General features: G+C 36.6%; 3 protein-coding genes across 6 annotated transcripts in view; 2 read left to right on the top strand and 1 right to left on the bottom strand.

Moving 5' to 3' along the window:
- LOC126976607 (inositol-trisphosphate 3-kinase homolog) overlaps nt 1-6,918 on the top strand; it is a 132,313-nt gene extending 125,395 nt beyond the window's left edge. For 3 of the 4 annotated variants that reach the window (XM_050825028.1, XM_050825031.1, XM_050825029.1), the window contains 2 exons: nt 5,296-5,457; nt 5,782-6,918. In XM_050825028.1, coding sequence (XP_050680985.1) covers nt 5,296-5,457; nt 5,782-6,702 — 1,083 coding nt within the window. In that variant the 3' untranslated portion in view covers nt 6,703-6,918. Of the gene's footprint in view, nt 1-4,985; nt 5,190-5,295; nt 5,458-5,781 lie in introns of those variants that run through there. The other variant, XM_050825030.1, reaches the window with a different exon arrangement.
- A 3,324-nt stretch (nt 6,919-10,242) lies between these two features.
- LOC126976586 (protein claret segregational) lies at nt 10,243-12,941 on the bottom strand. The gene is made up of 2 exons (XM_050824981.1): nt 12,786-12,941; nt 10,243-12,637 (listed from the first exon to the last, which is right to left on the bottom strand). Exons 1-2 carry the CDS (start codon nt 12,792-12,794, stop codon nt 10,748-10,750), a joined length of 1,899 nt encoding a protein of 632 aa, XP_050680938.1. The 5' UTR covers nt 12,795-12,941; the 3' UTR covers nt 10,243-10,747.
- A 3,475-nt stretch (nt 12,942-16,416) lies between these two features.
- On the top strand, nt 16,417-27,528 carry LOC126976583 (7SK snRNA methylphosphate capping enzyme bin3-like). Its single transcript, XM_050824979.1, has 5 exons — nt 16,417-17,784; nt 20,569-20,759; nt 21,555-21,907; nt 25,670-25,891; nt 26,962-27,528. The coding sequence occupies exons 1-5, from the start codon at nt 16,736-16,738 to the stop codon at nt 27,511-27,513; spliced, it is 2,367 nt and encodes a 788-aa protein (XP_050680936.1). The 5' UTR covers nt 16,417-16,735; the 3' UTR covers nt 27,514-27,528.
- Nucleotides 27,529-27,969: the final 441 nt, after the last annotated feature.

Raw genomic sequence — 27,969 nt, 5'->3', positions numbered from 1 at the left:
AGAACAACGTCTGTCGGGTCAACAAGTATTATTAGCAAATATATTATTTAAAAAAAATTATTGAATTAGGCGTTACTTTGCGGAAATTCATAATTATACAAATGATTTAAGTTTTCTTTAGTTCTCGCCAAAGTCTCGTGCCAGATTTTGGCGAGACATCACGTCCTGAGGATGCCTCGTGTAGAGGCGAAACACGTGTCGAATTGTTTTAAAAACAAATATTGGCGGAATTAACACTAAAGAAAACTTAAATCATTTGTATAAGTATATTATTAACAAGTATATTATAAAGTAATATTTTATAGTAAAAACTATATATCAGTGTATGAAAGAGTAATAAGGATAGAAAGAGCAAAGGCCGGCAACGCTCCTGTATTCCTCTGGTGTTGGAAGAGATTGTGGGCGGCGGTGATCACTTAACAACAGATGACCCGTACGCTCGTTTGTCCTCCTATTCCATAAAAAAAAAATCCGCAAAGTGGAGCTGCGACAACTATAATTTGATTCACTTTCAGGATAACCCTTTATACTTTGTACTTTTTATAGAAACTTAAAACCACTTAAAGGTAATAAGTTATTATTGTCTCATGGCAGGTACTTTCAGAATTCTTGTTCATAAATAATACTTTATTCAGAAACATCAGAGACATCAAAATATCAATAAACTTCATTTCAAAATAATATTCATTTCAGATTTTGTTTCGAATTTGTGCCTCCCGTGTTCCGAAGATTTATGGCGAAAATATTTTAATGTTAATGCAAAATATTGCTATTGTATTGAAATTAACAATACTACGCAACGCATATATTCCCAAGATACTTCAGTAATCTGAAAGGACTTGTCAAACGTGGTGTGCGATTTTGCGGGCAATTTTGTTTTTTTACTTTTTGTGGATTGTGCATAATGCAGAATTCGAAAGTAAGTTTAAGTAACTCTAATTACAAATGCCATGATCTTCTATGACACTTTCAGCATTCAAGGCTTTTTAAAACAAAAATTTTGATGAAAGGCAAATTTTTTTTTAGTGTAACGAGCGAACGGACACGATGTTCGGGTGGAGCGTGTCGTGCAACAGTGGAAGTGGGCGACATGTTTCAAATCAAATCAAATTATTCAAATAAATCAAAATCACTTTATACCTATACATGTAGGTCAAAGAAATTACACTTTTGTTTTTCTTTTTACATTTACCACCACTTCGGAAAAGGTTGAGGTTTAATGAAAAGACTTCTCAATAAATTCCAACTTGGCAAGAAACTCATTGCCTGTCCTTTCAACAACATTAACAGCTTCATCGATTTACAAATCATTTCAATTACAATATAATTGATGCATCAAAATTTATAAGTTAGCCTTTTTAATGGTTTTGTTGGACAAAAAAAATTAAACAACAATGTTATTAGTAAAAATAAAACAGGTAAAGTGAGGTTGATCCACGGAATACCGTGAACACAAAAATTATAATTCCGACCTGTATACGTCTGCAGTCTACTAGATTTCTTCATTTGACCATGACCATTTAACAGTACAAGGATAAAATTTAACGGAATAGATTTCCTTTGAAACGCACGGTATGAATCATTTAAATAGAATACTTTTTTTTAAATGGGTGAAATTATTATCTACTGAATTTTTACATCAAATTATTGCCGAAACTTGACATTAATCTTTTTTTAATCAAAACCCTTTACTCATGACATTGGTCTGAGCATTCTTCGAAATAGGATTTTAAATCAATTATTTATCTTCCTTATCTTAACTTAAAATTTCGTAAAAATATAATTTATTGTCGTTCCATACCCAATCGGCGATAACATTACGAAAATCATTTATCTTATATACTATTACCACATCTTTTAATAATTCTTTTAAATTACGTAACACATTTGTTTATAAACAACAGCATTACAATTAAAAACGAATGTTGTATTACTATTAAAGTTAATTCATTAATTCTTAAAATAAATATTGTTGTTACAAGTAACATTTATTAAGTAAACTGCATATATTCCATAGTTTTAAATAAGATAAAACTTGTTACTTACTAATTATTATTATTTGTACTTTTATGAGACATGGCAGGAATGCATAATCTTCCATATAATGTTAATTTGAACAGAAAAACAAAACTATCATAAGTACAGGTATAATTAAAATAATTAATTATGTAATGTATTTGAAATGTACAATAATTAGACTATGTTATATTACGTAATGGCATATTCATTTTGTAATTATTTTATGAATAAGTAGATAGAGATATTAATATAATAGAGAAGGTGAGGTCAGTTCTGTGTCAGATCGTTGCAACGGAAAACCCAGTCTAGATATTTTTATTACAATATTATTATGAATAGGTCAAAAACTTAAAACTTTTCTTGTAGCCCTTCAAAATATTCTGCATATTGTGCAGTTTATCTTGTTTCTGTCCGAAGCAAAGATCAATAAATAGGAATAAGTATACTTACCTATTTAGGAAGTAAAGAACTTTTGGAAAATTATCATATTGGTTTAGAACAAATTACAAAAATGGATTATATGGTCACGGACGAGAAAAAAAATAATGACTCCGTGTCACCTTACATAACAGTGAGGCACCAAAACAAGCCGGTAAACGTGTAAATACATAGCCCCACACAAATACATAGCCATACACTTACACTAACACAAGCCGATCGGACGCCATTATGTGATTTGCCATCGTCTGTGACAGATCAGCTTGCGTCGCAATAAAATATTTTAAAAATGCCGTCGTGCGTTGCGAAAAAGTGTAAAAACAATAATATAAAAGTATTTGTGGATATATGATTATTTAAGGAAGAAAAAATTGTGTAACTGGTATACCCCGTAACCAAACACACACTAGCATAAAGGTGCTTCACTTGCTAATATCACGGCGCGGAGTCCTACCGGAGTTTTTACTAGTCCGTGTTTATGGTCTCTAATTGTAGTGATACTATATAACTTCGTTTCAGAGAAATAGTTATACCATAATACCCTTTTCTTTAAAATATGTCAATTATGATTATATATAGGACTGCGGGAATAAAATACAATTTCATTCTTATGGGAGTTTGAGCTTTCTCTCTTCTGGTTGGCTGGTGCTTAATAAGAATGTATTTATTACTTGTCAACCAAAGAGGTCGATTTCATAAAGGATGAATATCCATTTATATATCATTTACGACTTGTCAAATTTTCATGATTATTCGAAATCATCAAACTCCTAGTTTGTTTCTTAAACAGTGAAGATCAATAGTGTTTGTCTGACGGGAACAAAATATTTTGTTCTCCAGCGCTCTGAATTCGAAAGAACGTCCTTGAAAAATATTTTTGGCCCATTGAAACACAATTAACAAATTCTCATCGATCTATGTTTAAAAAATGTTGGACCCTTTTCCAGAAACAATAATAATTAGAAAGTTTCGCACATAAGACATTCTGTTAAAAATTAATCCTATCGTTATAAATTATATCGAATTATGATAATACGGAGAATGTGAGAAGCGCCTCAATTTCTTCCATCTTCTTGATTTACCAGTTATAATTGTATAAACTATAAAGTCATTATAAAAGTTTTACGCATAGCAACGTGTTTAGTATGCTATATTTATCTACTCAGTTACCTCCCATTACCGCTAGATGTAGGTAATGGACGAAATAGCTAATTAGGTACTTATTAGATAGGTCTTCGAGTAAATAAACAAAATTTCAACTGTAACGTTTGAAATAAAAAATATTACAATATTTCTTCAATCACTTTTAAATATTTGGCCTCAATATTGTAGCAAAAGTCATTAAAATTCTCGTTAATTCGGTAAGGATTATCCCGACAATTTGGAGACGCAATAACATGTTTCCCTTTACGTCATACGTTGTGCGAAGGACTGTACGTCATGTTTTATCTCAGTTCACTTTAATTGTTATATATATCCTCTATGACTAAAGACGCATCGGCCTATTGTATTGTATTATGTTTTATATTGAAATGTGAGTAACTAAAAAATTCCGAAAGCAGCACTTGCCGGATTAAAAAAAATGATACTTAGAGAATAGAAGACGATTGTGACATATTCAGTTGTCATTTGATAAAATCATCGAAAAGAAGTTGAAAAAAATGAGGCTTTACCTACCACCTACATCAAGAATTTCTTGCCCATAAACCTAATTGGGTGTTTCTTGTGATCGAGTACTTATTTTGAAACAATGATTTAAATATTCTTCTTTTATTGTACTTTGGTTTGAGCCAATGGTCTTGTTACCAGTGCTTCAAATAAATAAAACAAAAAAAAAGAAGTTTAGGTTAAGTTTAAGTTCCTCGCTCATATAGGTATTTGCCTTATCTTTATAGAAAAACAAAGATATAACGCAAAAATATTGTCAACTTTTACTTTTAAAATTGTTCTTTATTGAAATTTTCTATTGTAGGTATTACAAATAAGTATTATTTAAATTCTACTATAACATAATCAACATGAGAGTTTATGACAAACATATACTTACATAATCTAATTATATTTTGATTCTTATTTACATAAACCTACTTTTATGAGTAATGACTGACTTCAATCCGAAATTACACTTAGTCACTTGCGTAAGTTTTCAGTATTTGATTGAGAATCTTAGCTTAACTTAGAGTTAACAATTTAATTTACTCGCGCAAAAAATTTCAATGATTGAATCTCATATTTTTTTTTATTTATTTCATGATTTATGCTAGTCTTTCAGTCGGAATTTTAAAGTAGTATTTAAGATATACTATTGATACAAATAAATGTCTGAAACGCTCGTAGAGTTATACGGCGTGCACCTTCTAGCTCGACCGTCAAAATGTGTTGAAAAACAAAACATGTTAGGAAAACATTAGTGCGGGCGTGTGATGCGGTGAGGCGGCGCGCGGGTACGTCTCGCTATTCGCGACGTACACACATCGCATACGTCACAAGAAAGCCGAGGTCTCTATATAAGCAGCACGACCCGCCCGCTTCCATCATTCGCTAGCTCGCACTAGACGCTCAGTTGTTACTGTCGCTCCTGGCATAGTACCCATTGTGCTCCCGCGCTACTAACGTGTAACTTCTAACTCGCCATGACCGTGTCAAGCAAGATGAACAGTGTCTCCCGCCAGTCGATGCTCGGCCGCTTCGGTCCTGGTGGTCTCCTTTACACCGCTAACAAACTTATAGCGGTACGTTGCGTTATTCGCTGTGAAGTGTTCAATTTGCAAAAGTGTTCATATATTGTAGTGTATTGCGAAAACATGGTGGTTCAATGTGGTTTTTTGTTGTCCTCAGGTTGCTGCTGGTAAAGATGAAGACCGCTGGCGTAGCAAGAACGAGGGTGCTCTCTTCAAACGTTGGAAACGTGCGGCACCTTCGGTGGAGCCTGCTCCTCCAATGCCAGCTCCAACCACTCCAACCTCGCAACCTTCAGATCTACTCAAATTCTTAGCTATTGTAAGTTTTTATCACTCGTATTTTACAGTAATATATACGTGCACTATCCAATAGTAGGCTTAGTAATAACTTAAATATTTTAAATCATAAAACAACATTGACGAATTTTAACTCAATTTTAAATATATGTTCGATCATTTTATACAATCAATTATATCTATATAGTGTTGTTCGATATAATGAAGCCTTAACGTAAAGTAACAATCCTTTCACCTCTAATGCTTCTGGTATTGCAGAAGTATGAAGTGCAAAAGTTTAGCTTCCTAGTAAAAACGATGGCAAAAATATTACAAAAATACAATAATATTATTTTATTTGTTACAGAATGCACTAGAGCTTTCAGCACCTGCATCTGATGCGCTGTTGAAAACTCGATCATCGGAATGGTTCCAACTTTCCGGTCATCCCGGATCCCTGGCCCCAGCCGGCCCTGGCACTGTGTGGAAGCGCCGTGCTGTCGGCGACCACCCGTCACACAATCCAGAACGAGACGCCTACGAGGCACTGGCCGCATGCCCCCACATGCGATCTGCGATTCCTCGCTACTATAGGGAACTCGAATATGGCGGTGAACACTTCATTGAACTGCAAGACTTGTTGCACGGTTTCCGGGACCCGCATGTCATGGACATCAAGATGGGAACACGTACTTTCCTTGAAGAAGAAGTAAGCAACGCCCGAGCCAGACGTGATCTTTACGAGAAGATGGTTCGTCTCGATCCCAGTGCACCCACCGAAGCTGAACACGCGGCTCGCGCTGTGACTAAACTAAGATACATGCAATTTAGAGAGAACAGTTCGTCGTCCGCTGAACAAGGCTTCCGTATCGAGGCTGTCAAACTTCCAGGACAACTACCGCTCACTGATTTGCAAAAAGTACGAGAACCAAAGCATCTCGCCTCAACAGTAGCAAGGTTTATCGGTAAAGATGAACGAGCCCGTACCGCGATAGCATCTCGTCTTCGTGAAATAAGAGATCTTTTTGAAAAGTCGGACTTTTTCAAGACTCATGAAATCGTTGGAAGCAGTATATTCATTATTTATGACGAGGAACGCGTTGGCGCGTGGCTCATTGATTTTGCAAAAACGAGGAGTTTGCCGGAGGGCGTCCACGTCACCCACCGCAAGCCATGGGAGCAAGGAAACCATGAAGAAGGTTTCCTTTATGGATTAGATAGACTTATAGAAACTATAGAAACAGCCAAATTACCTGAAGTGTGCTTGGAGCCAGATGTGTCTCGCTGAAGGTCAGTCGTTCTGTCCTTGGACTCGCCTTGCGGTCTCTGCACCGACAGCCTGACGCACGCCAAGAGTGCTCGTTTTTCGCGCCTCAAAGGGCCACGGAGTTGTACACAAATAATCGCTATGTGTCAAAGTAAAAATGTTTGCAGAATGATTATAATCTAGTCCTTAAATTCTTTATTTTTAAGCTAATAATATGATAATTTAAATGATTTTTAATGCCTTGTTTTATTTCATCACTCTTTCTTTTTAAGATAACATAAGTGACGAAACAAGCCAAGCTCGCCTGGTGCTAAGTAATAAGCCATGAACACGCTGCAGCTCAGAATTTTTCAAAATAGGAATTTCTTAGCGATGCCTTGTATTCTATCCTGGTCCTGCTTGTATCCTAAGATATTGTCTTTAGTTGCCCACTGCCCAGTAATTTGGCCAATAGCTAAGCACTATTATAACTACAAAGCTGAAAGTACAATAATAATGTATGCACGCAACTGCGTGAATGTAGAAAAAGGCGCTGCCGTGGTATCCATCGTCCATTGGCCTGTGGTCCTACCACTATTAAACTGTTTGTAGTAATTATTGAAAATCAGATTAAACTTACGAAAACATTATGCTACATATTTGTAAAATGCTATTAAAACATATCGATTATATTTTATCTTTAACTTCTATGACCACGCTTTCCAACTCAAAAAAATGAAAATGGTTGCAGTAGCTAGCTTACTTTTTCTCTATGATACCTACACGTGTTAGTAATATTATGACAACGATTTTTAACCACTCTACAGAGTGTGTAGGTAGATAACATCACCACCTTAGATATAACAAGAATGTGGATGATAATAAATTGTATCATTAAAATTTAACCTCTGGCCTTTATGGTGAGATCTTTGCTTGAGCATTGAGTCATCCGATTTCTCCATTACTAAGAAATTAATCTCAAAAAGCCCAAAACTAATCACTTAACTTTTTTTTAAACAAAAAACCAAATCACAATTACAACCGACAGAGCCATCTGTCGATCCATTACTACACTAAAATTATAACTTTCTTGGAATGTACTAAGGTTTTAGTATAAATAATTGTAATTTTTTGTATCAGACACGAACGGACATGGGGTTTCATTGATGTTAGATGATCACACCCGCTAAACAAACATTCACAAACGAAGCTAAGGCTGAGAGCCAAATGAAGATTGGAGCATTCCGTACGTTACGATCCTTAGCTTTGTAACGTTTGATCCATGCAAAGTCCCAGGCTAAAGGCATAGAGCATTTATACGACTAGATAGAGTGTGACAGCTGTGCAAACGTCGAGCATGAAAGTTAACCTCTATTTTGAGCAATGCACGCACACTAACACAAAGTGACATACAAATCGCGAGTGTATGACGTAGCTTGCCACGCATACTATAGTAATAAATCTGGTCTGTTTTCATCGGTTGTCACCAAGAGGCTTTATCTAGATTCTAGACGTAGGTATTAATTATCAAAGGTTCCAGAGTGCTTAGGCAGACACGTATATCGTAGATATCTGTAACCACTACATCAGCAGGCTCGTCAACTAACGATTTGTAAGCTAGTATTATTAATTTAAGGTGAACTGCAACTAAAGTTTCTTTCATTTTCAAGTGTTCCTTGCTTCACGCTATTAAGAGCGAGCTCATCTCTGGCTTCTTTACATCTACTGTTTGATAATTAACTCATGTCTGTTAGTTCTATTTGACTTGATTCCGGCAGCAGATGATCACTATATGGATGTACGGTAGGTGTGGGTGCTAACCCACAGTGCGTAGCATTAACCTTTTAACGAGGTAAGACTAAACCGGAAGAAACTCATTTCGTTTCCAGATCGTTTCCCAGTAGGCAACGATCTGGATTCTTCTGATGTTACAATATAGACTGTGTGGCTGTGACGGCTTATCAAAAGGTACCTCATGAAAGCACCAGCATGCTTGACCTTATATCTGAAGATCTTGACTTATCCCGAGTCATGACATGGTAACGCTTGTCTTATCTTTCATACTTATCTAGCCTTGCAAATCTTACTGAACATTGTCGTTAAGTAATAATGCTGATGAATAGGATGGAGCGCATTGTATTAAGTAATAAAAATCACAAACGTGACGTACCCCGAGTCATTGTCTGGTAACTTAGGTCCACTGATCATTTGTAATAAGTAGAGACCGGATTATATGCTACAAAAACTGCCCAAAAATATGCATGCAAATATGCAAGTAAAATAGCTAAAATATGCACGAAAAGCCATAAAAAGGGCCAAAATATGCATACAATTAAACAGGAAAAAATAAAAAGTCATATTTTTAAATAATAGCGTACGGGTCACCTGGTGTTAAGTGATCACCGCCGCCCACATTCTCTTGCAACACCAGAGGAATCACAAGAGCGTTGCCGGCCTTTAAACATGGCTTACCTCGAGTCATTAGTAGGTTAATTAGGTCCCCTGATCGTACGTAATAGCCTAGCCATGTAAGTCTTTAGACAGTAACGCTTATAAAAAAATAGAAACGCATTTCATCAATAAAAATATCAACCGTTACTTACCCCGGAGTCATTACCTGGTTACTTAGCTCCATGGATCATTCGTAATTGCCAGCCATGTAAGTCATTGTGCACAATGTTGTTAAACAATAACACTTATAAACAAGATCGTAGCGCATTTTATAAATAAAACCATAATAAACACTACCCCGAGTTATTTACCTGGTCACTTAGGTCCACTGATCCTTTTTAGTTTTGCCTAGCCATGTAACTTAATCTGCACAGCGTCACAACTGTGGCTTAAATCAAGCCACAACATGTTTATTTTATTCCACCAATTTTCATATATGCCTTGCAAGTCATACTGAATCACTACAGTCCACTATGTTGTTAGACAAAACAGGGATGAAGAGAGATGGATCCATAGTTAATAAAAAAAATCCCTGGCCCTTTGTTAATACAAAATTAATATTTCTTAAAACATAACAATGTCATGAGTGTAATCATTTCAATCCCAAGCCTGGCATAATTTAATGTATTTTACCCAAATAATATTTGCTATGATAAACTATTTAGGCAAAGTATTCTGTCAAACCAATGCAATAACTTTCTCATTATTTTGAATAGACTTTACGCAGTTTCACACCAATATTCAAATAATCTTTCTTTTTTGATTATTATATAAACAGATTACTTAACTCCAGTCAGAAGATTTTAATCTTTACTTTTACACAGTGGTTCTCTCTTGCTAAAATTATTTTGTCCTTTATATTTTATTAAAGGATTCCACCACCCAAAGGCGACCCTTACTAAGGTTATGGTGTCTGTTCTTCAGCAGGCTGTATCTGATATCATAATATACTGAAAACTTGATATTGTGTAAAAAAATCCACTGAATTTTTTCAGTGGATTTTTTAAGCAATTAAGAAAAACTAAGAGGACTAAATTTCCGTTATGTTTTGTTTTTGTTTCTAACGCAATAGTATTTAATAATGTTAATAATGTTCTATAAAAATATTTTGTATCGAAATAAAAAATAAAAAAATGTTGACATATTTATTAGGCATCTTGAATAGTAGGAAAGAGTATCATAACACAAAGTGAGTTTGAAAATTATTATGAAGGCAGTGTACATATTAGACTTTAAAAAGAATGCTTGATAATCATGGGAGCCAAAATTATAAGACAATCAACAATAAAAAATTAAAAGTAAAATATGTTAATATCAAGAAAAACAAAGTTTTAGTCATTGAAACATACAAATGTCTATTATAAAAAATGTTGCATAATATCTCTTATATTAAACAAATAATGTCAGACTACTCTAATATAAAAATATAATTAAATTATACTAAATACTGAAAAAAAAACTGTGACTTTTTTGTAACAAAAATCAATTATTACAGTTCGGTATTTCATGGTTTTATTACAATTTATAACTAATTGGTGGGTTACATCACCAATACACCATAAACTTATACCTAATTTAGCAGAATTATCTTCGATTTAGTTTAAGGAAAACTGCAATATGATTTTCAAAATCATATTTACATGTCAACCATAGTCAAATTTTTCTTAGCCTTTACAATTCTACAGTTATTGACTTGGGTTGCAAATCGTAAGGAGTTAAGAGTGTCATTGAAATTTTCATCAAACTGATTAATATTTACCAACATAAGTGTTTTTGAGTTCCCACCCAAACTTGGCATCAGTAAATGAGTTAACTTTGAATTTCTGTAAGGGATGTGAGATTGATTTGTTTGCAACGACAGTATCACTTTTGACAGCTCCGAAAGTGATCGATTTATGTGTTTAGTTTCATCCATCCTCTGGGTTGTTTTGCCACTCTCAGATCCAGCCAAATCAACCAAATTCAAATTACTTGTGTATTTCTCTTTACGTTTGTCATTCTTTGCAGATATTTTGATCTGGGCTACAGAGTGTGATCGGGAACTCCTTTCATTGTTAAGTGTAGCAGCAGTTTGTCTGTTACGTTGAGCAAATATTAACAGCCTTATGAAATCATGAGAACTCTTAACTTCTTCTTCTAATAAGTTAGATACATATACATCAGTTCCTTTAGTATTTGTCATCTTAATGTCATGATTTTCTTGATCTTTGTTTGAATTTAAAAGGTCATATATTACTTCGTTATAAATTTCCAAAAATGATGCTTTTATTGTCAATTCCCATCCCATCCTCTTAAGATCCTCCATGCATGTGAAAATCATATTGATTGATCGTGGTACAATGCCATACTGGTCAACACCACATCCACCTTCCATTGTATAGGTCTTCCCGGAACCTGTTTGTCCATATGCAAATATACAAACATTATAGCCATCAAGTGCTGACTGAACCATGGGGGACACTTCGTTAAAAACATCACTTTGTGATGAGTGTGGTGTAAATATACCATCAAAACTAAATGTGTGTTGCGATCTTCCCTTTCTGGCAGAGTTCAGCAGTTCAACCTTCTCTACCTCAATAGAGCATGCATCTAATACATTTAAGTTGTAAAGTGGTTTAGAAGCCTCCGAATCTAGCGGAGGTCTAACTCTACAATAAACTCTTATGTTACCTTTTAAATCTTGTATTGTATTTCTTAATACTCTTTGGTCTTGGTAAATAGAGTCTGCTATGGATTGCAAAGCTTCACTCTCTGATTTATATTGGTTGATTGATGCCAGAGCAATCTTATGTTCCTCCTTCAATTTAATGTGTTCTTCGGCTATTTTTTTCAGATCTGCACAATGCACTCTCAGACTTTCTGCTTCCCCCAAGACAGTTTTGTAGCAACTACTTACATTATCAACTTCCAATTTAAGCTTATCAAACTCTATGGTTTTTAACTTCAGATTATTTGTGACTTCCTCAAAATTTCTGGTTTTATCAAGGAGCTTTTCAATATTAGCTTTTTGAAGTTCAAGATCTAATGTTGCTTTTTCCAATTCACCAGACTTTTGTTTCAATTCATTCATAGTGTTAAGTAGTTCAGATTTAACTGTATTGCATTCAGTATTAATTTTATCATATAATTCCTTAATTTTTTCATATTCATCTGAAACTTCGGAGTGTTTTTCTTTTAACTCTGTTAGCTCTGACTTCATTACTTTATGTTTTTCAAGAAGGTCATTAAATCTAGCTTTGTAATCATATGCTGGGATTCTCGCTGCTGTCACTGTTTTCTTTTCCACTTTACTGGACTTGGCAGGCGCACAGTTAGATGATGCTGGCAATGTAGCCGCTCTTTTTAGACGTGGCGCAGGCGCAGCGGTTATGGCACTTTTAATGGGTTTGGTATGATTTGTTAAAAGGGTCCTTTTGTCTGCATCACTTAGACCATTGACAACCGATCTTGCTCCGTTCCTTGCGTTTGAAGACCCAGGTCTATTTTCCTTTGACATGGGTGTTGGTAGTTTAGACATTATTTTCATCTGAAATAATACAAGACTTACATATAATATGTTTTTAAGCAATATTTAAACTGGATTGATTGAATTAAGAAAAGGATTTTAATTGGCGTCATCCATGTAAGTGAGTGAACTTAGAAAATATAAAACGGTATTGAAGAATATATCATACCTTCTGCATTTCGAATAATTAACACTAGCACCACCTATTCATACGGACAAATTAAAACACTAAATACCTACAGCCTCTACGATTTACAAAATATTTTAAATTGTAAACGCCAAACTCTAAACGGCTATATATATTTTAAATTTAGAATTTCTGTTGAGTGTTGCCACTATCATATGTACTAGATTTAGGAAACCATAAACAAATTATTTGTTTTCATAGACTTACATTACATTAGCGTATAGACAAACAACGCGAGCGAGAGAGAAGAACATCTCGTAAGATCTCATCAAGACAGGAACATGGAACGGAATGAGAATTTATATTGAGTCTAACCAATTTTCATTGTTAAAGATTAACAATCAATGACGCATGGAATTAGCTCGATAGTATTTTGAGTATTTCATGGCATATCTGTAGTTACTATGATTGTATTCAATAATTGTTAAATTTTCTGTTAATGCCTGTTGTGCTAATCATAAAAATAATCTTGAAAATTGCACATTTCACAAGCAACCGTTTTAGACATTATCCTTATTTAAGGCGCATTTTAAATGTCACGAGATATTGGGTTGAAAGTTCATCTATACGCTAGTTGATTCTAAATCTATGATTTATAAACTTAATTTTTTGTGCATTACCATGTGCTCAGCAGCAATCTAACTAAAAATATTATACGTCATTTGTTCAGCAGAAATCTGGAAGCGTATATCTTAAGAAATTAGTTTTCAAGAAATTGATTGAAGAAACATAATATAAGCATGCTTCTTGAATAAGTTGAGCTAGTAAGTCTTTAAAATTAGGGTCAAGTATAATTTTATTTAAAAAAACAGTAATGACATTTTCGAGATTCGAATTTATGAAACAAACGGAAATCTATCGGTTATTATTAATAATATTATTATTTTCTCTTGATGGACAGAATATGATCTGGTTAAGTCCGCCGGAAAAGTTAAGATGAGGACAGCGCAGGACCCATCGTCATGGAAATCTTAGGGGAAGGGGTTTGTGCAGTAGTGGAAGTTTCTCGGCTCAAATTCTCGTTTGATCCCAATTAAATGTGTTTATTATAGTAGATATATAATTGTTTATTCTAATAAGTAACACGCTTATAAACTGCTTTTGTGTCATACAATTTTATATTGCTATATTTTCTGTGGGACTATGGAATTTTCACTCCAAATAAACCACATATTTTTATGATAACCGTCTGAATCTGAAAATCTTTATATTTTATCTTAATTGTTTGTTTGGTTCATACTTGTATTTTTATTAAATTAATCTGCAGTTAATTATTTTAAAAACGCATAAATTAATCTTTATTAGGAGTTTGAAGTGTATAAATGAATCGGTACCATCTATAGAAATAATAGCCTGAGTATGAATTGTAGCGAAGGGGTTCAGCAAGATTTCTACAGTTAGTTTTTCCTGGTGTATTTTTTTTTATTGAATAGGAGGACAAACGAGCGTACGGGTCACCGGTCTACCTGGTGTTAAGTGATCACCGCCGCCCACATTCTCTTGCAGCACCAAAGGAATCACAAGAGCGTTGCCGGCCTTTAAGGAAGGTGTACGCGCTTTTGTGTATAACTCCTAACAGCTTCAATATTTAAGTATTGGAAAATTATGCAAAATAAGTGGTATTTACTTAGCCTTTCACGTCAGTTTTCAATGCAAGTGTATTACTAATCCAGCTACCCGTTATAGTCGCACACGCCTGTGTCTTACACCGGCGTGTCCCTCCCACATGTTACCCTTAAATATCTCTTATAACTACCAAAAATGTATTTATTCAAAGATCTTTGACAATAATGAAATGCAGTTAAACATTTTTAAACTTAAATCTGCAAATATTGAGGCCAACAACACCTGAATTTAACTTGTGCAATAATTTTTTTGCAACTCATAATGAAATATCGGATTGGTGAAAATGCTGCTAATAAATTCAGTACCTTTCTTTTCCTTTTTTTTACATTCAGTACTAACAACCGATCTAAATGGCTACAGCAACACTTCACAAAATAAACTATCTATATCATCCATATTCCATATTATAACGTTACCAAACTTATAAGCTGTATTTTTAATTTAATTTAAATTATTAAATTTTAATTTAATTCGCGATCTGCGCGGCAACTGCCGCTGCACGCTATTATGACTATGAGTTCCGAAAAACTCATAGCCAATGAATTGCTGACATTCCCTCAGCACGCAATTGATAGTATGGACGAGATCAGCATCATCCAGATCTGTGCATCAAATTTCAAGAGTGAGGAGATCATCAACGCCAAGACGCTCCTGTACGAGGTTTTGATGTAAACCGACCAGATGCCGTCCCGCAGGAGGGATGAAAGGGGAGAGAGAAGTCTTCAGGACATGATAGATCTCTTGAAGGTGACTGATCCTGACGACGTACCGTCTTTCGTGGCAAGGAACTTGAACAAGTTATCGCCCGTCACCTTCGACCATGTCGACGTCACCAGGTTGCTGAAGGACATCACAAACCTCAAGGCAGGCCTGGCAGAAGTAGTGTTGAAATTAGAGGCATCTCAGAACACCATCAGGCGACTTTGCGCAACAATACTGTTGTAAGTAGGTCAATAGAGGCCAATAACATCATTACACGACGTGGGGCTTGCATTGCTTCGCCAGCGAGTTTTGAATCAGTGAAATTCGACTGGAAACCGGCTGCTGTGCCCGCACGTGTAAGCGGTAATGTACTTGCCGCCCGTCCCTCACCTCCTCCCCTCTCGGAGGTGTCGCCTGCTGTGGTTACGTCAACACCTCAACGTGACTATGCTGCTGCCATCCGCCAGCAACCCAGAAAGCGGATAGTGCTGAAGACAGAAAGGGGAAGCGGGCACGCCCGTAACGAATCCGCTTGTAGAACTGTGTCGAAGGGTCTGACCGACAAGGATGGCTTGATTAAGGTGGAGCGGAAGAAGATGAGACCTCCTAGTCATAACCAATGTGGCACAGCAACGATAGGACAGAACCAGCTCCTGCGTCCCGTAATCCTAGCGACGTATATCTACGTCTCTCGCTTTCGCCACACCACCAAGGCCTCTGACATTGTTTAATACTTGTTGGAGAAGACAAGGTTCCGGTTGGGGGTCGAAAAGTTGGTGACGCGTCAGGCGTTCGCGTCCCGACAGAACATATATCATCAACCTTCCTGGACGTGCAGCTGTGGCCGAAGGGGGTCGTGTTCCGCAAGTATCGCGGACGTCGCCGACCACCGGAAGCTACCGAACCCGCGCCTCACATCGCCGCGAAAATGTGACGTAGATTTAAGTTATATATCATATGTATGCTAGACTATAACGCATTTATTTTATGGGCCTTATAGCCTGAAATAAAGGAATTATTATTATTATTGTTATTATTATTAAACGGTAGCAGCAGATCCATTCTTTTGATAAGTCATTGTATTATCCTTTTATTACATTTTTATGAATACAATAAATTTTGAACTAATGAAAAAGGGATGAAGAATATCTTTGTATAAAATTTTTTAATAGCAACATCTGTCCTCATTGGGTTCAAATTGGCTTGAACCCAAGGGCCGTAAAAAGAGCTAATAAAAAATGTTAGTATTGAATTTGACAATTGCCATTTGACAACTTGTTATTTTCTATTTAATATTTGCTTATAAAATCTATCCATCTACTTAGGTAGTGCGGTGGTCCGAAACAAAGTGTTGTGAAAAATTTGATTTCCTTCTAAAATATTCTCAATATTTAGTAGTTTGGTAGTGTACACAATTGTCGATATTGTGATAAGTGAATTATATATAAACATAAACTTGTAATTAGGTGTTATACTGAAGACCTGTTTATCACCATTGACGGGTGTCCTTGTACATTTCGCATGATTCCTCGTGGCGGCAATTTTGATTTTAACTACTTCATGTTATAATTATGTAAATAATAAGTTTAATATTCTGATGCACAATGGGCAGTCCAGAAATTAATCTAGAAATAAGTGAAAGCACAAGCAAAGATATCAATATCATTAATGATGTGGAGGATTCAGAAGCAATTTCGGGAAATATAGCTGATAGTTCTATTTCATCACAAAATGCAGAAGATAGTAATATACCTGCAAGTGACATAAATTCATCGAAAGAAGAGGATTCTTCCAATTTGGGGAATGGAAAAAAAGTGAAAAAGAAATCTCGACATGGTAAAAAAGGACATGTAGTGTCGAAAGAAAATCCTGAAAGAAGTACTGTCCGGAGGGTTCATCATATCGGTACAAAATTCAAGCAGTCAAAAAAGTGTCTCCAAAATTTTCCCTCCATTTCAAAGTTCTTTCTCCCCTATAAAAGACCCCGCAAAGATGCTTTTATTCCGCCTACTAAATTCTTACTTGGGGGTAATATTTCTGATCCTCTGAACCTTAACAGCTTGCAAGATGAAGACATCAACAGAGCAATGAATGCTGTCACACCTGAGTCATCACCATTACCAACACCTCCTCGTCACAAGGCCAAAATAGATGTTATAATACCACCTAATATAAGAGATCCACTGAATCTAATGGAGCCTTTAGATAATGAAGAATATGAGAAAAGGCTGGAATTGCAACAGCGAAAAAAGACTCCAAGGAAGAAGCCAAGAGTAAGACGTCGGACAACTGAAACTGTAGCACCATTGGTTGACATAGCCATAGAGGATAAGACAACAATCAAGGAGCCTCCACCACCAGAGCCATCCACATCCAGATCAAGAAAGCGTTCTTGTAGTGATAGTGATAACAATTCTCAAAAAGGTAAAGATGCTAAAAAACTAAGGAGGATGGAGTCATTAGATAAGATTGTTAGTCCAGTAGTGCCACAACCTGGAGCCTGGATGAGGGCAAGGCCCACACAAAGACCAGCAGCTCAAGAGAGACCAGTCTCGCCACACAGGACCAAACTCAAGAGTATGTCTGAAGGTGAACAGAAATTACCAATTTTTCATCCTAAAAACTCAAGATATCAATATGGAAATTATGATAGGTATGTACATTTATATCATAATTATTTATTATTATCTTATAATCCTTTGTATTTGAAAGCAAATTTAGATAAACATAATATATTAAATTTAAATATATAAAAAAATGGTGGAATTTTATGTCTGTTACTTAATCCTTATGTTAATCTTAATTTCCAATTTCAAATGTTCTCCCATACAGGCAATGAAAAACAGTTTAAGATAACAATCCATAGATCAGCTTTTAAAATCCCGGAAGCTGGATACTGTCTTGTTTATTAGCTTGTACCACAAATATTATTACTATCACTGATTTGAATACAGCTTGTTTGATCTATTTTGCATATTTCCATAGCATTATATCATTAGGTTTGTTAGAGAAACACTGCGATATTCATAGTATTTTTGTGCTACAAAAGTGGGCTATTAGAGCAATTTATATTATGCAACCAAGACACTCACTTCACACACAAACATTCAAGTTGATAAACATACTAATTCTTCTCAATACATATGTATGAATAAAATGTATGTAAAATAAATATTACACAATTAAAAAAAAAAATTGTGATTTGAATTAATTCAATTCAAGAAAAATAGAAAAAACTTGTGGCATTTAATAACTTAGCTAGAGTTAAGGGCTTCTTCATGGTATTAAATTTTACAATAAAATACCTCACTGTATACTAGGACTCACTGAGCACAAATTCAAGAAATATATTAAAGCTTCTTTGACAAAAAAGGCTTATAGTATAGTAGATTATGTTTATATAGAGTATAATGATGCATGGTTATTGTCTGGTTCTGGACTGGCCATTCAAAATTCCATAATATTATATTAAATAAAGGCATAAAAGGCATTTATTTTCTCAATTTTGAGAAATTCCTTTAGAATTCTTTTTGATGTCATTTCTAATAACTACTAGATACAACTACCACTTCGGAAACAAATGGCGCTCTGCGAGAGAAGCGGCGCAAGAAACTCTCCTAGCATCTCTTTACAAAAAAATATACATATATTCTATGGTAATACAGTCGGTTCTTATACATGTAGAATATGTATAGTCTAGAATAGTCTTTTTTTGAGCTCTTTTCAATAAAAATATACAAAATTGTATAGTCATTTCTATCGCTATAAAATAATCACAATCTAGTCCCAGGCTGTCCGATCATTTAGATATTCAGCAGTGGAGTAATAGGATTTAAGACAGAGCTAAGTTGTCATATGATTTAAAAGATGGGCTGGAAGTTTATAGTCAGTTCTTCTCCCCATATCAAAGCCTGTTTACAAACTGATGTAGCTTCATGATGTTTACCAAGTGTTGTTGCAATATGTTATGTTATTGTAAATAAACATATTTTTTTTTCTATTTTACCACTCTGTAACAACACCCCCTTACTGCCTCATGTACAATAGGAATACTGGGTCTCAAAAATCTCAATTGATTACCAAATTGACTTTGAAGAATCTGGAAATAAGTAGAGCATACCAATACTTCTAATCGGTCTGCATTCTCTCTAGCGCAGGTGCGGCCTCATATGAAGTATTGCTCTCAACTCTGGTACACACTTACACTTGTTAGTGCTCATGGAGAAATCACATCAAAGTGTATTATGAATATGCATCAGTTACAATTCAATAAAGAAATTGTTAATTAATTCAAAATTCAAATTCGATCCTAGAATTTGAATTAACAGATTAATAAAATGGCCCATCTCAATTTCTTAGTTTTACATTTTACCTATTTAAAAAACGTATAGATTTAAAGAGAATAAGTGGCAATATCCTAATTGCCACTATTGATAGTCAATATTTGACACTTCAGCATTTTACATTATATATATTTATCCACTGTTTCTATAATGATGCAACTAAAATAGTCAAATGTTTTGATTTACTTGAGTAAGTTAATAAATCGTATAGTCTCATAAGTACAAGCACCATGCTTATATTATGCAATCTGCTCACACTGTTATAGATATATTATTTTATGTTATTTGTTTATTTCTTATTTATTTAATTCAGAGAAACCTTCACATATGAAATAGACTTGACATCCAAATCTGGATGGGCATCCTAAGCGGTCACACATCACTAAACTAGCACCTTCATCACTAACAACACCAATGGACAGTCCAAAGTGCAGAGGCTGTCTAGCCAATGATGAAACAGTCATTCACGTAATCCGGGAATGTACGGGGGTGGTCAACTGGGCAAACCCTTAGTAAATATAGGGTCACTCTAAGAAATCTGTGAATACCCCGGGAGTGTTCTGAACTTTTGGAGGGAGCCGGACTAGTTGAAATGAGTGGCCAGCACTGCACGTAAAATGGACCCAAATTAGTGGTTTAATTACCGAAACAGGAGCCCTTTTACAAATACCAACACCAAAATGCCCCGCTCGAATACGATATGGTGGCATCACAATTGCACTTACACCTAAAAAAAAATCATTAATTTCAATAGTTACGACTTTCAAATAGAAATACAATAATGCATATTAGTGATTAACTACAGAAAAATGTGGTGCTGTGGTACCCTCTTAGACTGCATCCTGTGCAATAAGACCCACTGGATTTGCCTAGATAAGGTTTATAATTTATATTAAATATACAAATTTAATTTGTACCAAAATTTATGGAGGATCCGAGGTTTGAACCCGCGCTAGCAATCTTACCAAGTGAGCCAACCGACCGAGTAACGCATCGATCGTAAATCTTGGCACGTCTTGTACAACTGTTAGGTTGTTGCTCCATCTACACGATCTACTTTATGTAGTATATTATATTAAATATTTAATTTTCAGATATTATGGGTATCGTAATTTGAATGCAATGATGGATATTCGTCTACAAGTGTTTGAAATGCATAGACAATTATTTCAGAATAAGGATGTATTGGACATTGGTTGTAATGTGGGACATATATCAATAGCAGTAGCGAGGACTCTCGGTGCCAAATCAGTGCTGGGAATGGACATTGATCCTGTCTTAATTGGTACGTAATTTTTTATATATGTCAAGTTTTTACAAAACCTAAATCTTAGACCATTTATACGTCTAGAGTGAATATGACACCTGCGAAAACGTTGAAAAAACAGAATTTGGAACTAACCCCTATTTTGAGCAATTCACGCACACCAACACAAAGTGTCATATAAATCGCGAGTGTAAGACGTAACTTGTCATGCACACTGAACTAATATTCCTGGCCTGTTTTTATCGGTTGTCTAACAGCAAGAGACTATCTAGACGTATAAATTATCTAAGACCTAAATTCATAATTAATTTATATATATTATAATATCTCTTTACTTCATTCTATTCGCAGAACTTATGTGAAATGGGAGGAGGGCTCACAAAAAAAGGATGCCTTAATTTTTCACAAAACCACTATTTTCTGCTTTGTATTGGAAGTACCAAGTCAATTTTTAAATACCTGAGGGACTACTGTACTCTTCGTTTTTGACAGTGGAGTTTAGGCTCCTTATCCAATTACCACTTTTCGCACTTATTTATTTATGCAGCATTTAGTAAAAAATATTTTAGACCTACATAAATGCATCCAACAATTTATCTTAATTTTTGAAGAGTTTTTTCAATAAGCCTTAAAATTTCTCTAATGAGAAATTAAAGCTTTGAGCTAATGCTCAACCATTTACGAAGTGCCGGTAAATTCAATAAGAAAAGTAATTTTTTGACATAAGTGTCATTTCCGTGACCTACATGAATAAAATTTTGATTTGATTTTGATTTAAAGTGTAAAATAATAATAAATATGTTGTTATTTCAGGTCGGGCTCAAAAGAATTTACGCTCTTTCATACCCATACCTGCTGAAGAACTTAAGGCAGATGACGAGAAGAAACCGGAAGACGTAGAGAAAAAATTACATTGCAATAAATGTAAAGAAGAGAAATGTGATGGCTGCTCGGAGCCAAATTTAAAAATGGAACATGATGATGACACTAAAAAGGCTTTGACAGGAAGAAAACTAAAGAAGCCACGGAAGAACAGAAAATCTATTAACAAGCCTGAAGGACAGTTTTTCTTTCCTATGTCAATGTCAATGATGTTTGGTCCGCTGGGAGATTTCAAAGTTGATATCAATCTGCCGCAGTTCCCTTACAATGTGAATTTTAAACAGGTATATAGGAAAACATTTATATGTTTTTTTTCTTAGCAAACATAGTGTAGAAATCTCATATCTTTTAAATTCGGAAACTATGGTTTTTTTGAAATTATTCTTTTGGCGTGTTTCGGAAAAAATATCAGTGCTCGCCCGACGGTCAAGATTAGCACGTACCTTACGCGCTGACCATGTTGCGTTTAGTGCTCAACTGACAGCAAACTTGATTCGGCGTGTGAAATTGCAAAGAAAAATGAATTCATTTTAAACCTCTAATATACCTGTTACGCAAACGATTACAGAATAAAAGAAGGAGAAGATATCATGTTTACCCAATTTTTATGGAGCGTCAAATTGAAGAAAAAAATTATACAATTTATTCGAAATTGTCAGAAGAATTTTCGTTCACGATTATTGATGACGATGTGACGAACGCGCGTACGGTCGGTTGCTCGGTCAGCGTCGCATTGACCGCACTAATTTATCGCCATAGCGCGTCAGCAGACGATTCTCGTGAACGCGGCGTAGCTCTACGTGCATAGTAATTAATCAGCGCGACGTAGCTCTACGTGCATAGTAATTCATCAGCGCGGCGTAGTTCTATGTGAGTAGTATATCATCAGCGCGGCGTAGCTCTACGTGCATAGTAATTAATCAGCGCGACGTAGCTCTATGTGCATAGTAATTCATCAGCGCGGCGTAGTTCTATGTGAGTAGTATATCATCAGCGCGACGTAGCTCTACGTGCATAGTAATTCATCAGCGCGGCGTAGTTCTATGTGAGTAGTATATCATCAGCGCGGCGTAGCTCTATGTGCATAGTAATTCATCAGCGCGGCGTAGTTCTATGTGAGTAATAATTCATCAGCGCGGCGTAGCTCTATATGAGTAGTATATCACCAGCGCGGCGTAGCTCTATGTGCATAGTAATTCATCAGCGCGGCGTAGTTCTATGTGAGTAGTAATTCATCAGCGTGGCGTAGCTCTATGTGAGTAGTATATCGTCAGCGCGGCGTAGCTCTATGTGCATAGTAATTCATCAGCGCGGCGTAGTTCTATGTGAGTAGTATATCATCAGCGCGGCGTAGCTCTATGTGAGTAGTATATCATCAGCGCGGCGTAGCTCTATGTGCATAGTAATTCATCAGCGTGGCGTAGCTCTATGTGCATAGTAATTCATCAGCGCGGCGTAGCTCTATGTGCATAGTAATTCATCAGCGCGGCGTAGTTCTATGTGAGTAGTATATCATCAGCGCGGCGTAGCTCTATGTGAGTAGTATATCATCAGCGCGGCGTAGCTCTATGTGCATAGTAATTCATCAGCGCGGCGTAGCTCTATGTGCATAGTAATTCATCAGCGCGGCGTAGCGCTATGTGCATAGTAATTCATCAGCGCGGCGTAGTTCTATGTGAGTAGTATATCATCAGCGCGGCGTAGTTCTATGTGAGTAGTATATCATCAGCGCGGCGTAGCTCTATGTGCATAGTAATTCATCAGCGCGGCGTAGTTCTATGTGAGTAGTATATCATCAGCGCGGCGTAGCTATATGTGCATAGTAATTCATCAGCGCGGCGTAGTTCTATGTGAGTAGTATATCATCAGCGCGGCGTAGTTCTATGTGAGTAGTATATCATCAGCGCGGCGTAGCTCTATGTGCATAGTAATTCATCAGCGCGGCGTAGTTCTATGTGAGTAGTATATCATCAGCGCGTCGTAGTTCTATGTGAGTAGTATATCATCAGCGCGGCGTAGTTCTATGTGAGTAGTATATCATCAGCGCGGCGTAGTTCTATGTGAGTAGTATATCATCAGCGCGGCGTAGCTCTATGTGAGTAGTATATCATCAGCGCGGCGTAGCTCTATGTGCATAGTAATTCATCAGCGCGGCGTAGCTCTATGTGCATAGTAATTCATCAGCGCGGCGTAGTTCTATGTGAGTGGTATATCATCAGCGCGGCGTAGCTCTATGTGCATAGTAATTCATCACGGCGGCGTAGTTCTATGTGAGTAGTATATCATCAGCGCGGCGTAGCTCTATGTGCATAGTAATTCATCAGCGCGGCGTAGCTCTATGTGCATAGTAATTCATCAGCGCGGCGTAGCTCTATGTGCATAGTAATTCATCAGCGCGGCGTAGTTCTATGTGAGTGGTATATCATCAGCGCGGCGTAGCTCTATGTGCATAGTAATTCATCACGGCGGCGTAGTTCTATGTGAGTAGTATATCATCAGCGCGGCGTAGCTCTATGTGCATAGTAATTCATCAGCGCGGCGAAGCTCTATGTGCATAGTAATTCATCAGCGCGGCGTAGCTCTATGTGCATAGTAATTCATCACGGCGGCGTAGTTCTATGTGAGTAGTATATCATCAGCGCGGCGTAGCTCTATGTGCATAGTAATTCATCAGCGCGGCGTAGCTCTATGTGCATAGTAATTCATCAGCGCGGCGTAGTTCTATGTGAGTAGTATATCATCAGCGCGGCGTAGCTCTATGTGCATAGTAATTCATCAGCGCGGCGTAGCTCTATGTGCATAGTAATTCATCAGCGCGGCGTAGCTCTATGTGCATAGTAATTCATCACGGCGGCGTAGTTCTATGTGAGTAGTATATCATCAGCGCGGCGTAGCTCTACGTGCATAGTAATTCATCAGCGCGACCGTAGCTCTACGTGTGTACTGTGTTGTAATTCATCAGCGACACATAGCTCTACGTGCGTAGCAATTCATCAGCGTTGGACTGTACGCGCGTGCCGCTTTTATTCCAAAACTAGGTTCTTCACTTATTCACATTGTTCTTTTCTTTGTTTATCTGATCAGAGTAAATGTCTTCTCAGATATAATAATAAAAAACAAAAATAAAACGAATTAAATCAAATAGTGAGAAGCGTAAATAAGTGTCAGATATAACAAAAGTAAACATTCATCATCATCATCTTCAAATCAGCCGGAAGATGTCCATCGCTGGACAAAGGCCTCCCACAAAGATGTCCATGATGATCGCTCCTGCACTACCCTCATCCTACGTATTCCGGATCTTGACCAGATTATCGGTCCATCGATCATTAGTTTAATATGCAAATACTAAACTTTTTAAATAGACTGATTGACGATTGATAGATTAATGCCACTGTTGGCATTAGCCAAGCGTGGCTGACTATTTACGACCTGTCAATCGAAATAGGTTACAGTCATAATAAATTCGATTTCCTTGTCTATCTTGCTGTATCTCCGTTAGAGATTTTCTTCTCTCTCGCACTCTTTGTCTGTCTATATGCTAGTATAGTGTAAGTTTCTGGTTTTTACACTTTAATATTTTATTGAAGGTTGGGATAATCAACTGTAAACAAGGATTTTAAATAAAAAAAATACAGTTTTAGAGACTGCTGATAGAAGTGATAACTTAAGCATTAAAACTTGAAATTTCATAATGTTTTAAAACAAATAAATTTTTTACTTAGTTTTAAAACTTATTTTCAATAATATATTAATCACACAAAAACACTATTTCAACAATGCACAATACATCCACATCGAACTTTTAACTAAATCCATTCAAATTCGTCAGCTGTTTAACTACAGATATACTGTTATAAGCATTTCGGTGACGGTGACTCACGAGATTTCACCTATCAAAAAAGTTTATTTATCGCCTGCACCAGTCATAAGTATGTCGGTGACGCGAACTCACGAGATTTTCTCTTACCAAAAAGTGCCCAACGCGGCTAAAGAAGTTTTCATTTCAATAAGTAAAAATTATTAACTTAGTGACATTGTTGCAGGGTAACTATGTACCTAGAGAGGATGTAGCGGTTGGTTCAATGGACAGTCCGCAGTTTGATCTGATTCTGTGTCTTTCAACAACGAAATGGATGCATTTGAACTGGGGGGACGCTGGTTTAAAAAGAGCTTTTCGTCGCATGTTCAATGATTTACGTCCGGGGGGGAAACTGGTCTTGGAAGCACAGAACTGGGCAAGCTATAAGAAGAAGAAGCGATTAACGGTAATTATTTTTAGTTGTTAATTTTTATGGAAGAATAGATGTTAAGTATTAACGCCCCCCCGTATTCTCATGCAAAACCAGAGGCATTGTAGGAGCTTTGCCGGCGTTTTAGAAATGTGTACATTTTTTTAAAGGTATGACCTATGTTGTATCGTATTGGAAACACCGCACAAAGAAGCTCATTTCACTGTTTGGTTGTATGTGAAAGAAAGTTCCTTCAAATCGCTCTCTGGAGGAACGTCACACATTCGGATGGTGGGGATGATTTTCTAATTTGTGGCGTGTCGTGCGACGGTGAAATTCGGCAGAAGGAATTACGTCAAATAGTTCTTCGGAGCACTCCCCGTGATACATCACTGTACTATCGTTCCACATAGCAATTCCGCTTGCTCAATATAAAAAGAAATAATTTAATTTACGTATGTGACTTAGAAACATTGGTTTCATATTTCATTTAATTTTTCTATTATATATTATAATATTTATAGATTTTTGTTTTTAATTTGTTAAAATTACTGTTTTATAAACATAGTAAAAATTATGAATGCTGTTGTAGCTTATAAGTGAATTAAATCTTATCCATACTATTATTATACTTTAAGTTTATGCATGTAAAGAGTAATGTAATTTGTTAGTTGCCCAAATAAATAAAGCAGAAGACCTTCTTTGGGGCGTCGCTAGGCGGCACTGTTATTTTGTTTAATTCAGAAACCATCTGTCAATTACTGTTACAATTCAAGACTTCGAAAAAGACCGTCAGTCTAATTATCAAATAATTTATTATTTTCTTAGTTGCTCCCGAAATAATATTTAACATAGTAAGGTGTGAGCCTTTTAAATAAGTTTTTTTTTCTTCATTATACTAAATATTAAAATTGCTGAAGTATTTGTTATCTTTTTTTTCTGATCTGGCAAATAATGAACTGTAGCATAGCGTTATCCTCTGTTATCTTATTTTCGCTGAAGCTCGGCAAAGTTATAATTATATATATATATATATATATAAAAAGAATAGATTAAAATACCTTATTGTGTTACCTGAATTCATAACATGCAAATTTTCATTTCAGCCAACAATTTATGAAAACTTCAACGGCATCGAGCTGTATCCAAATAAGTTCCGAGAGTATTTACTGTCGCCTGAAATCGGGTTTAGCAAATGTTCCATGCTGGGTGTGCCGCAGCACGCGAGCAAGGGGTTCCGGAGGCCGATACAGTTGTACGTGAAGGGTGACTTCACGCCGAGCAAGGCGCGCTGGTCGGACGCGTACGCGCCGTCGTCGCACCACCGGCCCGAGGCCGAGCCCCCGCGCCGCACCGTGTACGCGCCCGTGGCGCCCGCCTACCGCCCCAGCGACGACGCGCCATCTTGCGGCGCCGTCACGCCCTACTCCCCCAACCTGGACATCTGTGCGGACGACTCGCCGTTCTACAACCCGCGCAGCGACACGTACGCGCCGTCGTCCCAGCCGCCGCGGCCCACCGTGTACGCCACGCTGCCGTCCCCGCGCGGCGGCGCGTCCCCCGCGCCCGCGCCGGCCGCCTCCCCCGCCGCCGCCCCCGGCCCCGCCCCCGGCCCCGCCCCCGACCAAGTGGAACCGAACCGCCTTTTGATTTTGTAAATATCGGTAAATCTTAACATTATGTTCCGATAGGCTGGAAATGTTTTATATTATATTGGTAACCTATATCTTATAAAGGTTTTTTTCATTTCATATACCCTTGTTTTTTAAATATTTTTTTTTTTTATCAAGCAGTGAATGTTAAACTAATACTAAGTTTTAAAAGCTGTCATTGCGAAGTATAATATGAACGAGCACAGGGCACATTGCGAGTGTCGACACAAGAGTCTGAATACCTTAGAGTAATCAGTTAAGAGTGTGACACACCACCGCTGCCAGCGATAGATGACCTTCGAAGACCCGGAGGACGGGGTTGGAAACGACAGGCACACCGCTAGCAGTAGAAGAAAAGGGAAGACGCCTATATACAATAGAGGGTCACTAAAGGGTGATTTTCATAATGATAGTGACACATTAAGTCTAGCCAAAGTAACTATTGAAATTGCCAAATATGTA

The sequence above is a fragment of the Leptidea sinapis genome, chromosome 41 (assembly GCF_905404315.1).
Source record: "Leptidea sinapis chromosome 41, ilLepSina1.1, whole genome shotgun sequence".
Classification (NCBI taxonomy): Eukaryota; Metazoa; Arthropoda; class Insecta; order Lepidoptera; family Pieridae; genus Leptidea; species Leptidea sinapis.
The sequence above is the reverse complement of the archived record's forward strand: the minus strand, read 5'-3'. Positions and strand labels throughout refer to the sequence as shown.